Raw genomic sequence first — 14523 nt, 5'->3', positions numbered from 1 at the left:
TCAAGAATAAACTTTCACACCTGGAGTTGTTCATGTCATTTTCCTAGCTCCTTGAACAGAGGATCTAAAGATAGACATTGCTTTATAATGTACTAATTGCAGAGAAGATTTTGTGATTTGGGGCTATACAAATCAACCTTAATTTGACCCATCATGTATGATAATGACACAACAGACTTTTTTTTTAATGCTACATGATTGAACTGCACAGATGCTGAAATGATGGTGGAGAATGCTTGAGAGCAAGAGTAGTTAATCATATCTTTTATTGCTATGTGCTCCCCATTACAACAAACAGTATCAGTAGTGTACACTTCAATCTACACAAATACATAGAAAAGCGAATAGCGCAGAGTGACTAACAGTCATGACAATCGTAATTCGTCAATGCATGGATAGCACAGGGGTATTGATACAGTACATGGAGAATCCTATGCAGTAATATCTGTCTGAGGCTCAGGGATTGTCAATGTAACAACTACAACTACCCTATTTTTCATTACAAGCTCTCTATAACATTAGCAGCAATGTTTTATAGGCAGCAAGTAAAGGATGTGAAAAGAACTGGGGAGGAAAATGTAAAATGGTTAGACAATACTGACAACTACAAACAGCATAAAAAACAACTTTACTGGTTTACTGGTACTACACTATTTTATTGGTTAAAATAAAGCATTTTTCTGGTCAGTACATGTTGCTGCGATGTAACAGCTCTGTTAACAACTTCTACAAAACAGCTGTGAAAAGACAGCTTTCTGACAAAAGGTAAAACATCTCAAAATTGAGCATGTATATTTACATCTAATTGTTTGCAAAAAACAATGTCATTTCTAATCTATTGTATTTTTTTTTAAGATTTAAAAATAGAAATCCAGTTAAAACTTGGAAATGTGGATGAAAAAAAGGGTGATCAGTTTTCAATGGTTTATCTGTTGCAGCTTATTGATCAGCTGGCACCGCACATGCTGTAAAAACAAAGCAGAATCCTTTAACTTTCAATAAATATTCATGTACTCAATGCTATATACATGTACTATACATTGGCACACAGGAGTGAGTGTGAATAGTTGCGAGCTATTTCTTTGCTGAAAACACAAAACTGTGTCTTTTGCTATTGCAGTCAGATGCATTGTGGTTGTGAGGAAATCCTTTTTTTTTTAATAATAATAAATAGCTTTCTCTCTCCTGAACCTTCATCCACCATAAAAAAGCCATTTAGGAAATACTTTGAAAAAAAAAAAGAAAACATGTTTCACATACAGTAGAACTCTTTTGAAAGTCCAGCTTCTTGTGTCTACAATGAGGCTTTGTTCCTGCAAACACAAAACGTACAACAGAACCTTGTTCAGACTGAAGGTTGTAATAAGCTTAAAGCTCCATTAAGCACATTTTTGATATTTAAATTGAACCAAATCCTGACGTGTAATGTGAAAACTACTGAATCCACTGAGAATTGGCTTTTTAAAATGTGAAATAAACAAGTAGCTGGTGAATACAGTGGATAATCTAGCAGCTAGAGAGCCAGATACTTTTCTGAGGAGTTGGTGGAGACCAATGACAGTATAAAAAGATGGAGGACATGACAGCTTCCTAAAGAAAAACCAAAACATCGCAATAGCCCCCTGGTGGCTGGCTGCAGTATAGGTCATAAACCCCGCCCCCTCCATGTTAGCAATGAAGTATACATCAAATACATTTTTCCAAAGATGGTGTCTGTCATTTTAGATAGCTCTTATCACACTGATGTCTGTTGGTTTTAATTTGTTATTTGATGCTATAAAAACAGGGTGTGACATCATGATTGACAGCTATAACTGAGTCATGATTGGACAGGTGGGTATAACGGCGGGGCATTGATATCACAGCAACCAACGCAAAATGGCAGCACTCGTAATCAGGATATTTTGGCGCCATTATTGCACAGTGGGAGGAAGTGAAGCTGCGTCGTCCATCTTTACATACAGTCATTGGTGAAGACCAACTCTTAAGCTAAAAAGAGAGCAGATATTTGAGATACATTCATCAGGTGGACAGAAATGTGATTTCAGAGCTGTATTACTGAGAGTTTGTTGTAGAGGATGCCCCCTAGTGGTCAAAAATTGCTTAATGCAGCTTTAGGTGTGTTAGTGTATGTGACTATAGAGAATAATATAGCTTTTCATTTCAGGATGAGTGTTTTCCATGGTCATGACACATTTTAGATGCATTGTGAATTTCTCAGCTGAACAAGAGCCTACTGTAAGAAACATATAGCACTGAGAACACTTGACAAATGTGTTCCCTTTCTTTGTTCCCTTCTTTGACCCGACAGTTTCAACCTTTCTGAGCAAGAACTTTCACAAGGAGGGCAATACAAGGAGTCAAAAAGGTCAATGGTTAGCACCATACAAACTTCTCGTTTAGAAAAAGGTAAAGGCTGGAATGAATCAGCGTGTATAAGATACCTCTTAAAGGAACAGTTTGGAAATATGCCTATTCACTTTCTTGCAAATTTTCTCATATTGGTATGCTAAATATGAAGCTACATTTTTACACTTTGGTTTTTGAATGAATACACAAGTAAGATATAACATATTAATGTGTGCTTTACTAGACTAGCTATTTCTCTGTTTCCAGTCTGTATGCTAAGCTAAACTGACTGCTCGTAGCTTCATATTTAGCGTACAGACATGAGAGTGGTTTCAATCTTCTCATCTAACTCTTGACAAGAAAGTTAATGAGCGTATTTTCCAAGATGTTCACCTATTCCTTTAAAGTGTTCTATCTGCCGTCAGTAAATTTAGCAGAATTCAGAGTGGACAGTGTTAACAACACTGCTACTGGAAAGGAAAACATTTGGAAAAATCTTTGTGACTCTAATTGATTAAAAAGGGTGTTTGAAAGTATCCTTAGCTTTTTAAAATAATACTGATATTTTCATGTACAGTATTTACAGGAACCTTTATAAATACCCATTTCCATAGAAACTGCAGAGCGCCACTCAACAGACATTGCTGGATATAAAAAAACAACTATACAACTACAACCATTTTACTAATGGTTTTCACTGGTCCATCTCTGGTCACTTTCCAAACGCACTCAAAGTCCGGTGTTTGATTTTGTATATGCAGTGACCCCACAAGTACTGGGACAGTACTTTACATATACATGTTTTTTGGCAAGAAAATGGCAGTTTGTAACATTCAAGTAAAAGGGGATTTTCAGCTGTATCAGATGATCTGTTTTAGATCTTTAAAACTTTTTTCCCGTTATCATTAACTTAGAAATTATAGCAAACTAAACCTCCCATCCAGCTCAAGGTTATGATTTAGCGATACAACATGGCAGCATTGTCGCATGTCACGTAAACAAAGGTATGCAATGTTGTTAATAGCATTACACCTAATATTTACCTTAAGATGGCGAATGTAACTATGGGCTACTCAAGTTGTGTTGTGACTTCTTACATGAAGACAAGTGCACTCAGTGTATTTCTGCACTAATTCCTGTATCTATTTCTGTACTGTGTGAGCTCTACTTGTGCCAGTCTGCATACATTTTCCCAAATTGAATCAGCTGCAATGACTGCACCTGTTGACATTTCCTCTCTCACCGTCTGCTGAGTGTTTGCTGGAGGACCTGCTGCACCACTCTGCAGACACCTGGGGGCCTGATTCATTAAATGACAAGACCAGGGAAAAGAACAGTCAGAGAGGAAATGCCAACACCTTCCGACACCCGTCACCTCGGTCTGTAGGTGACATTAAAGAACGCTTCAAGACTCACTGGGTCAAAAAGTCAAGAGCCAGACTCGAATTAAGAATCCATTTCTTTGTAATATCCACAGAGATGTTAAGAATTTGGAGTCTTCTGTATATCAAACTGTCCTTTGGCTATTTTGTATCCCTGAAATGATTCACTATGAACTACCAAAGCTGTGTTTCATTTAGCTTTTCATTTGACACGGATGAAAATTCCCTTCAGACCATGTGCCCCTTTACCTTTAAATTATTGTAGCATTTTTTTTGCCTGAATAAAAAGTATGAAAGCAAAGTAACGCAGCTGGTTCAGTCCAAATACTGTGGGAGCTCACTGTGAGATGTTGAAGTGATATGTAAAGTCAGCGTCAGGGGCAAAAAGGGAAATTCAAACAACAAAGTGAGCCAGCACTTTAATCTCTCTCTCTCTCTCTGTTTCTCTCTCTGTGGTGTTTTTGGCATGAGAAGACTCAGGGTGAAGCTGGGTTATCTACTGTACATAAAGAGTCCTGAAGGGAAGGGTGTCACTTTCATCTCTCCACTTCAGAATATTCTGTGGGCCACCGACTATCTGTCGAGCTGCTTGACCTCTGACCCTCAGTGGGATCTGCCAGGGGAGATGGTGCCATGGCGGGCAGCTTCCTGCCAGTGAGACCCATGTGTCGTGGAACCCGTCTCGGTGGCGTAGTGATCTTTGATTGGGTTTTCTTGAGCGGAGCAGGTGTGGTGGTGCGTCTGGCAGCGCTGCCTGATGTGACAGATCCCCTGCCCGAGCCTTGTTTACCGCCGTGAGTACCGTTGGCTGCTACAGAAGCCGTTAATGTCTCCAGCAGCTGGGTGGCTGATCCAAAGCGGACGTGCTCCTCTGTCTCCGCCGCCTCGGAGAACAAAGACAGAGCTCCGCTGCGCTTGCTGCAGGAATCGCAGCACAGTTTGTTGTAGCCTGGAATAGAGCAGTATCGTGCTAGGACCTCCATTTGGCAGAAGATGGATTTGTCCCCGTTGCATGGCTCATCTGAAAGTTGAAGAGCAGACAGAGTGAGCTCAGTGCATGTGGTGAGAGGTGTTTAGAGAAGTGTTTATGCTATGAATAAACTTTTGTTTTGAGTTAGCCCCAGTTTGTGCCTCTTGTTAGCTTTAGCTTTACATTCCAGGCACAATGGTAAGCATTTGTTTCTCTGAAAGATAAATACTCGGTCATGTTTGTAAAAGCCAGAGGGTCGCTTAACAAGATTTATAGCTGTTGTGCAGCTATTTCTATAATCCTTAAGGACTCCTCTAACCATCTGGATAAATGAAGATTAAAGAAATCAAATACTTTTTTTTTGTCCTTAATCCTGGGACTAGTTTGAGTATGTAGCTTGATCACACAGGGAAAATGTCCACCTAAAATTTAGCAGTATTCATACTAAAAAAAGCTTTATTTTTTAGTTCGCTGTTGATGGATACAGCTGTATCAGTGCAACGCAGTACACAAAAAGAAAACACCGTGATTTACAGTGCGTCAAACTGAAACAACACTGCAAACAGTACTATGACGGCTTGAAGATCTTCGAACAGAAAAAATAGTCATTTATTCGAAAATTTAATATTTCATTTGACCTTCAAGGACATTTGATGAGTGTAATCAGCGTGATCCAAACCAAATAATTAGTAACACTGATATGTCTGTCCTCTTTAAACTCCAAATGAACCTGAACCTAATCCGAAAGTAAAATCTATTACGACCATTTCTTCCTGAGTTTCAGCCCTTTGTCTATTCATTCCACATTTAAGTGGATTCAAAGTCTGTTTCTCTTTGAATTCACTTCATTCATTACTCTCAGCACATTCAGAATGATATATTGATTGAGGAGCTCTTTAAAAGCCTTTTCAGTGATATTGTACTGCAGCTGCACATACTCTACATCAATATTAGATATATAGACTGTGGTTTTATGTACTCCCCTGCTTAAGAGAGAATGTGTATTATTGGCATCTTCATCCTAGTTTATCCCCATATCTTTGCTGCAAACATCAACTTGGCATTTATGTTTTATTGAAAGAGTTCAAAAAAATTGACACACTTTACCTGACACTGATAATAGAAGGTGCTGTTTTTAAAATGAATGCTGGGGAAGATGAATGATGCAGGCTGTTAAAACAAGACTATATAACTTAGATTAAATGACAGCCCCTGTGGTAACAGTTAGTGGATTGGCCCCAGTCCTCCACAACCCTCAAGGATGAGTGGTAAAGATAATGGATGAATAGATGGATCACTAGAAAACCAGTAAACAGGTTTCAAGGGTTTGCAAATTGATTAAAATGTCATATGGAAATGAACTGCAACGCATGCCTGCAAGGTCAGATGATTTGGAATTAAAGGGGCTAATTGTGTTTGTTGTAAAAGGTGGTGTCTTACCAAGACCTTCAACCATATAAGAGGCTATAATATGCTCACTAAGCAGCGCTACTTCTTCAGGGCACTTTGGACGCTACAGTGAGTTTCTATCATAAAGTGATGACACACACCGAGCAGGCTGGGGCTAGCTGGTTGGCATGCTAACTTTAGTAGAAGACAATAAGTGCAGCTGTTATTGCTAACGCTGGCTATGTAGCGATAGCAAAACTTCCAAATAGCTCCTTTAAGGAGGTGAAACCTGCAAAAATGTCTCCTTTTGGGTATTTTTGAAACACAATGTCATGTTATGTAGTTTTTTTTGTCTATGGGCTTTGGCAGAATAAATGACATGTCTGATTATTCCTGGCTTTTATTCTGAAGGAGGCTAAATGTGTTGAAAATGATGGACTGTAAGAGGTCGGCTAGAACAGGCATTCATTTCCCTCTAGTTCTTAATACATGACATGCTTACCATGGCAGGGTCCAGGTCTGCATGGTCTCACAGTCTCAGGTTTTTCTCCGTTACACTGATCTCCAATCCGGCAAGTGACCAGACGCCTCTCCATCCCCTCTCCACAGGTCACAGAGCACTGTGGAGGAGAGCAAACAACAGCTCTCTCACATACAGAAAAACAGACGGTGTTTTGGATGGCAGGGCTGAAATTAGTGCAGGCAGGTCACACATGCCAGATTTACTTTACACATTACACTGTCTGGATGGATTTCCTGAACTTGGCTGAAGAGTTCTCTTTTTTTAAACTTAGTTTTTCACCAGTTTATTTGGTTTGTACTGAAAAACAACTTGGATTAGAGGCTGCAGTTTTAGCTCCTACATATTGTGTAAAGTCACTGTAAAAGTCAAAAGAGCTACAATCATGCCTCTGAACCATGAAAAGGTATTTGTGAATTAATTCAGAACTAAAAAGACTGCAGAATTCTCTACTTTTTAAAATGAGAGTGACAGTATGTTTTGTTTGTCTTTTTTCATATCTCCATCTGGCAGCAGCTTCAAAATACATTTAATGAAAACCATTTAGTGGCCAAGATTTTTTCCTGTCAGGGAAAATTGCACATTTGTGCCAAATTTTAAAGTTATCGTTTTGCTTTAGTGCCACTTATTGGCCGAACTTAAACCTGCAGTAGATGTTGTACAGATGTGCACACCTCTGTAATTTGGTTGCACTTGCACACTGCATTAAAGTCTTCCAACCACAGTTATATAAATTCTCCCTTTTTTATTTTTCACACAACTTCTTCTGTTACTTTTCGTGAACAAATTAGTGCAACAACCTTTATACATTTAAGCAGAGACATCTCTTGTGCACCTCTCTATGACAGCAGGCTCTTTAAGTCTGATCCTTTGATAACAGGTGTAATCACTTTTGCCTTCAGTCTTTATAAGACAACACCGGCTTGTTACAAACACATCCTGGCCTAATTTAGAAACCTAGAGTCAAGTCGGCGTTTGTGGTGTGTGAACCCTCAAACAACAATCAGCGGATGGATGTAACCAAAGCAACAAAAAACCTTTAACCTTTGGAGGATCTCCCTCTTAATACGACTCTGGCTGGCTGTTTATGGACTTGTTTTTAGATCTCCTACTGACGTCAATGTAAATGTCAGGGACACAATTAGTCTGGAATCTGTTTACGCCTGAATGAGACAACACTGAGAGCTGTAGCCCAAATGTTCTCAATGAAAACTATAAATAAACTGGTTGTAAAACAGCAATTCAAGCTAACTCAGATGGTAAAATGATAATTTTCTGATTCATGCATTACATAAAGAATAAATAAAACTACTGTTATTACACTGCCACGGTCACTGAGTACTCAAATATGCATATACACTCATATAAAGAGCTATATTCCAATATGGAGGTAAACCATGTTATCAAAAATCTGAACCCATCTCACAGAAATTAGCTGCTGACATGAAGAACTGCATGTTATTAACTCTTATCTGTGCTCCATCACTCAGCTGGACGCCTGATTTATTGGATTTTTCCATGACTATAAAGATCTCATTTGTTGAGATGGAGGAAGTAAAACTGGTGTGTTTTCAGATGAGATGTGACACAGCACTAAATTATATATCACAGTTGCCTCGTTTTATACACGATCCTGTCAAGTTCAGAAATCACAGTTGTATCTTGTGCTCTACAGCTGCTGCAGAATCAAGTCAAATCTATGAGAAAACTCTGGTAGGAAGAAGAAACAAGATGACATCAAGAATAAACTCAGATGGATCTGTGGCTAAATGTTCCACAGCCCAGACCAAAGAAGAACTAAATCTAAGCTCGAGAAATGTGACCAGCTGCACAGACTGTGAAGCCTTTTCGCTGAAGAGATGAAAGAAAATTTCAAACAGATCATGTGGATACTGAACCTCCGACCAGGCTCCGGTCCTCCACTGAGCAGGACACGGGACTCTGTTACAGGGCCTCCGGCTATCTGGCTTCTCGCCGCTGCAGTATTTGCTGTGGACAGAGCGGTTGGTGCCGTCGTGGAGCAACTGCACGCAGCGAACGGTCCGGATCTGAAAGCCCAGGTTGCTGCAGGTTTTGGTGCAATACTCCCATTCCTCTGAGACCCATCTGGACAAATAAAGATGAGGAGATTACTGAGGATAGACAGGAGGTAAAACTGCTGACATTCTTAAATAAAAGACACAGTATAACACAAAGTTTCCACCAATGAAGAAGAGGGTCAAGATTGTAAAACAACTGTTTACACTCATAAGGACTCAAAGACTAAAAATTTTCCTTCACTTTTACTATATTTAACTTGGTGGTTGCTGAATACACTTTGAATAGACTTATAAAATCAAAGAAAAAAAAAGCTCTGGGTAAATTGGAGATAAAATCCCTCCAATAATTACAGACCTGTAATCACATCCTGGCTGTTGAGGCAGTAAATAACATGGGACTGAACAGAGGGGGAAACTGAAAGAGATGCATTTATGGCTCTTTTTGCAGGGTGGCAAAGAATTGAGTATAGAATTCAAAAGCAAGTATGAATAGCTTTGAACACACCAGTCACTGACTTTGGATAGAAAATTACTTAAAGAGAATTAACATTCATTTGCTAACACAAAGCCTGAGCGCTGTGAATGCTGACAGACAACTTCCAAACTTCTCAGAGAAGTTAAGACTCACGTCAGCAGAGAAGACGGCTGTAAGTCTGCTGACGCTTCTTTTATATGAATCAATAACTCCATTTAAAATGCCATAAGATTCAAGAGGAAGCTGTCATTCTAAACTGGTCAAACTGGTCGATTTTTAAATTGGGCTGGATGGACACAAAGCCCATACTGAAGTAAACGTGGCTCAGTCTCAACAAAGCATTTTTCACCTGCACAGCTGTGTCATCAGAGAGCAGCTGTTACCAACCTCAGACTCTCTCAATGCAGTTAATGTGTGTGGGAGTATGTGCTTGCATGTGTGAGTATTAATATTTGACAGACGATTATGTAATGATGTGTAATGGAGAATTCTTTGAACAATTCTTCCAATAATCGGAAGCCAGAGCCCATAACATGTTTTCAACATGCAGCTAGCTCGGCCATGAGACTTAGTTTAGTAACCCGACATATTTTCATCACCATTATCAAGTTATACAGATAGTTTTGATTTATTTGTGCACAGAAACCTGTCGTTCAGTTTTTATTAAAGTGTGAGTGAGTGCACCTGAAAAGTACACCTTTGTTTTCTCCTCCAAATAAGTCTGGCTACCTAACTGTTTTACTGTTTTGGTTACACTGCTGTATTTAATTAGCAATTAAACCTGAGAGTGCAGTGATATTATTACCAGAAAACGATGACCTAAAGCATATAAGACCCAGATTACTCCGCTTTGTATGGTTATGATATGACTTTGCCTCTGCTGTATATACGCACCAACATAACAACAACACCTGAGGCTGCAGGTTTTTCAGAAGTAGATGAAAGAAACAAAAATCAGAGAACACCTTGTTAAGCCTAACACATCCATCTACATTTTGTTCTCAGTGCTGCTGGCTTTTCTACGAGGAGAGAAGACTGTCAAAGGAATTGTGAGCCATCATGTTGTGAGGAGAATCTTTGAACCATTGTGGCTAGTTATTAGAGAGTGATTACACATGTTCTTGCTTGAGTTTTTGATTCATTTGAATTACATGACAAGCTTTTAATGTATTTCACAGCAATTAAAAACGGCTTCACCCACAGGGGCTAACACATTTGCAGTATGTTGGCACATCTCCAGCTTCAATAGAGCACCTCCTCTCTCTTCTCTTTCTCCCTATACATTTACATCACTGCTGCATGTCTTTGTGTTGTCTCTCTCCTGCAGTTTGTGCTCATTCTGCATTCTGTATCTCTGACTCTGGAGCTACAACTGTTATTATTATTATTGTTAATTGGTGCTGCTATCATCACTGCTGTGGCTATTAATAACAACATTACAGCTATTACAGCAGTATCATTGAATATTATTATCATTATCATCATTATAACAGCCTGTCTTACAGTGCTTGAATACAACAGTATATACAGCTGTTCCCAGTCTCTCCTCTCTCTCTCTCTCCCTCAGATGGTCGCCCACCCTCAGTCCCTTTCTGTCTGAGGTTTCCTCTTGTTAGAAGGGAGTTTCTCCTTTCCACTGTTGGTCATTGTTTGAACTGTTGGGTTTCTCTTTTTAATGTTTTATTCTGTAAAGAGCCTTGAGATAATGTATGATGATTTGGTGCTATATAAATAAAACTGAAGCAATTCTTCCTCTGAAGAAGTTTATCAGACTGATTAAGGAGCTCCACAAAGCAAATATACATTCACTCTACTCATATGCCTATAACATATATATGTATACGCTTCTTCTTACTCCCAAACTCAGCTCAAAATAAATGTGAAAATATTAAGTTTTTCATTTTAATGCTCCACATCCACGATAAGGACTGTACTCTTATCTTTTTCAGGCACACTGCCCCACATTTCTTCCATGACATTTCTTATCTCCAATGCCCAAGCGTTCTTAAGTTTGGCTGAAATCTCAGGCCTGCTCCTGAACTAAAGGAAAGAGAGAGAAGTCAAATTATGAGACAAGGTGGGGAGTCTAGCAGTGATGAAAAAATAAAAAATAGAAAAATCAGGCCAGCTATTGAGGGAATTTGCCTTTCTTTTCAAAGGTCTGTCTCCTCACATTGAGTAGAAAAAAGCACTCAGAGGGTTTACAGCTGCATAATCCTCTATATCTTTCATTTTATCTCAAAAACAGAAAGTGTTTAGTTATTAAATATCATCCTGAAGTGAGGAATAATTGTCAAAAAATTTCACTCAAACACAAAACAAGGTGGCACCACAAAGACAAGCCAGTCGCAGGAGTTTCTCAGTAAGGTTTCTCAGCCACGTTCACATTTGGTAAGTTCAGTTCTGGAGTCCACTCCCCCTGGACAGGAGGATTATTTGCAGTTAGAACAGGAGTGTTCCTGCTGACACCAGCAGCTCAGCTCAGCTCTGCTCATTACACTTCAACACAACTGTGCCTCACTGTGACAAAATAATCTCAACCACACAAACACACTCTTCTGGGGAAAAAAATTGACAGTGAGTGTAGTAAGAGATACACCTGTTATCTAATCTGTCATGTATATATTAAAAAAACAAACTTGAAATGTAATAAAGACCACACTACAGCTGCTCATATCATTTATATATATATTTTTAGTAAAATGTGGTGATAGAATTTACAACAACAACAACAACCAATATTATACTGCAACTGCTACTGCAAAGAAATTTCAACATTTACTAAAACACTACAGACAACAGAGCAGTAAGTCTTATTGGGAGTTAGACTGAGAGCTGCTGATGTGATCAGCCAGTCCCACCTGACAGGTGAGTTTCAAAATAGACATTACTTGGGTAAACATACTGCAGGTACCACTGTCCTTCATAGGGTCAGGTCTAAAGTACTGGTGGTGAGTAAAGTCACTCACTAGGGACCAAAACTTCATGGTCTTCCATTCAGTAGTTCCTGATATGTAAAAAAAAAGAGGCTTAAATAAGATATTTACTTTATTTGTTCAAATGGAGTTCTGCTGTGAGCTGCAGTCAAATCTCTGCTCCAAAGAAAAGTCAATCAGATCTTAAGAAAGAGATGAAGATGTTTCCTTCAGCAGGGAGTGAATGTTTTATCTATCATCAGATCTCAGTAGCTTTAGATCTCTTTGCCTCTCGTGTTTCTTTGGTTAAAAGCTGAGCAGAGCAGCTGGCAGGTAAACATTAGCTGACTGCGTGAGGTCTTCAGCGCGTTATGTTGCGTGTCGGCTGGTAACCCTAAAAACCTGCCCTCGTGCAGCTTTGAGATTTGGATGGATGATTCTGGCTGTGGTTTTTTTTAAGGGCTGCTGGCATTAAACTTCCCTCTCGACTTGGTGTTTTACAGCCTCCAACACTAATCAGCTTATATCCATCCTTCTCTGCTTTGAAACCATTTCTCTCACCTGCAGGCCTTCTCTGTCATGACCCTGCATTCAGACTCACCTCAGCCAACACATTAATCTCCTCAGAATCTCCTCTTACTTTCACATCTGCCACTGTTCAGAGTGTAGCAGGGTTTCGCTGTTTTTCACTCACATTATCCTGCCTTTAACCTCGCTCTCATCATTTTTAAATGATAAGGCTGAATTTAAAACAGAATCCTATGATGGATCTTTCACGACACAACTCGCTGCTCTCCTAACAAGTCACACTGAAAGGATTTTATTGATAAAAAGTAGTCCTGTCCAGACGCTTGGCACAGGAGACTTAAGGCTACATGGTGTAAAATCATCCTCTGTAAGCAGAGATTTATCGACTTTGGCTCGGTCTCTGAAGGTTTGAGCCTTCCTGGGAACTAAACGAAGCGGTAAAACAAACATTAAGAGACAAGTATAACTTCAGATAAATGCTGCTGCTCAAATGCAGGGCAGTAGAAGGGAATATCTGCTGCAATCTGTGGTAGAGATGTGAAGCTTTTTACAGTTTCTGCCAAGTGGGTGTTTAAAGAAGACTCACTCAATTAATTCTTGATGCATGATTACATGTATATTATGTTATTAATCTGTTTCACTGTCAGTTAATTTTTAATCATTATCACAGTATCTCAAAATATGGTTACTCTGTCATCAGTCATCTGGTTTTGGGCTTGAAATGAGCTGCTGTTCTGGAATCTGAGAGACACTTTTTCTTATATATTATTTTCACTTTATTCCAAATTCATGCAACAAAACTACAGATATTCAGAGTCATCCCAGAATCAGTAGTTACCAGGGGGAAAAATCACTGAAGCAGCATTTAAATTATCATGGGACACAGAAAGTCTCCACTAATATCTGAATTAATGAAACAGTTTGAGGGTTAGCAGCTCCTCTGGGCAGCAAGATCAACAATTATATTCAGCAGCAGACAATATATGTGCATAATCTTCCAAGTTTGTTGTTTAAAAAGGGCACTCCACCCATTTTACATGCAATGATTAGTTTACTGTTTACTCAGCCTGTGTAAATGCTATTTAATTTAACAAATGGCGGCATCAAGGGCTGAACAATTTTGGGAAAAAATCTAATCGCGATTTTTCTGACAGATATTGTGATTGTGATTTGACTAACAATAAATGAAGCATAGAACAATTCTCACAGAACAAACAGTAGCACTATGTTCACTGGCCTTCTCTGCAGTAACTTTACATCGGTCATACTGCTGCCTGTGGGGATTTTTCACATGCTGATAGGAGGAGTGACAGGGGACTGACACAGCTGATTAAAACTACAGGATTTGTCCTGGTAGAAAATACAACCCTAACTCAGTGTTAGCTGCTTCATTCTACCATTTTCTCTCTTGTTGGCGTCTTGGTCACAGCTCAGTTATCTCTCTTGCCGGCCTCGGTTTTAACTCGTCATAACACTGGTAGTTTCTGCTTTAGCTGTGTCTGTTCTCTGGATGCCCATGCAGGTAGAACGGAGAGAATCGGAGCGACTCACACTGCCTCTGTTTTATCAAGTATCTGAGTCCACAGTTAGTTTTGTTGTTTGGTCATTTTAAGACCAGATCTGGTTGTAAAGTTTACAACCTGTCGCTCTGTTGCTCCTGCAGTGCTCTGTGCATGAACTGTGAGGCAGCTAAAAAAGGGTTAGGGTTAACTTAAAAAAATACTCTCTATTATAAAAATTTGCAAACTGTATTAGTTCAAATTGCGATTGTGGTTCGATTACGATAAATCGTTCAGCCCTAGTAGGATCCTGAGTTTTTTTTTTTTTCATCCCAGGGCCTAACCCTTCATGATTCAAAACTCTAGAGAGAGAAAGAGAGGAGAGAGGTTCAACTTTACACAGAGTTCCTCTGACACCTGTGCTCTCGTTTTGATCCCCTCTGGAGAAGGCACAACT

The 14523-nt window shown here is 39.3% G+C and overlaps 1 protein-coding gene across 1 annotated transcript in view; it reads right to left on the bottom strand.

Moving 5' to 3' along the window:
- Nucleotides 1–249: 249 nt before the first annotated feature.
- Nucleotides 250–14523, bottom strand: part of adamts3 (ADAM metallopeptidase with thrombospondin type 1 motif, 3) — a 122566-nt gene continuing 108292 nt past the window's right edge. The window contains exons 20-22 of the mRNA XM_018669075.2: nucleotides 8509–8716; nucleotides 6593–6710; nucleotides 250–4752 (exon numbers count right to left, since the gene is read on the bottom strand). Coding sequence (XP_018524591.1) covers nucleotides 4268–4752; nucleotides 6593–6710; nucleotides 8509–8716 — 811 coding nt within the window. The 3' untranslated portion in view covers nucleotides 250–4267. The remainder of the gene's footprint in view (nucleotides 4753–6592; nucleotides 6711–8508; nucleotides 8717–14523) is intronic.

This window comes from Lates calcarifer, linkage group LG13 (assembly GCF_001640805.2).
Source record: "Lates calcarifer isolate ASB-BC8 linkage group LG13, TLL_Latcal_v3, whole genome shotgun sequence".
NCBI classification, from domain to species: Eukaryota; Metazoa; Chordata; class Actinopteri; family Centropomidae; genus Lates; species Lates calcarifer.
The sequence above is the reverse complement of the archived record's forward strand: the minus strand, read 5'-3'. Positions and strand labels throughout refer to the sequence as shown.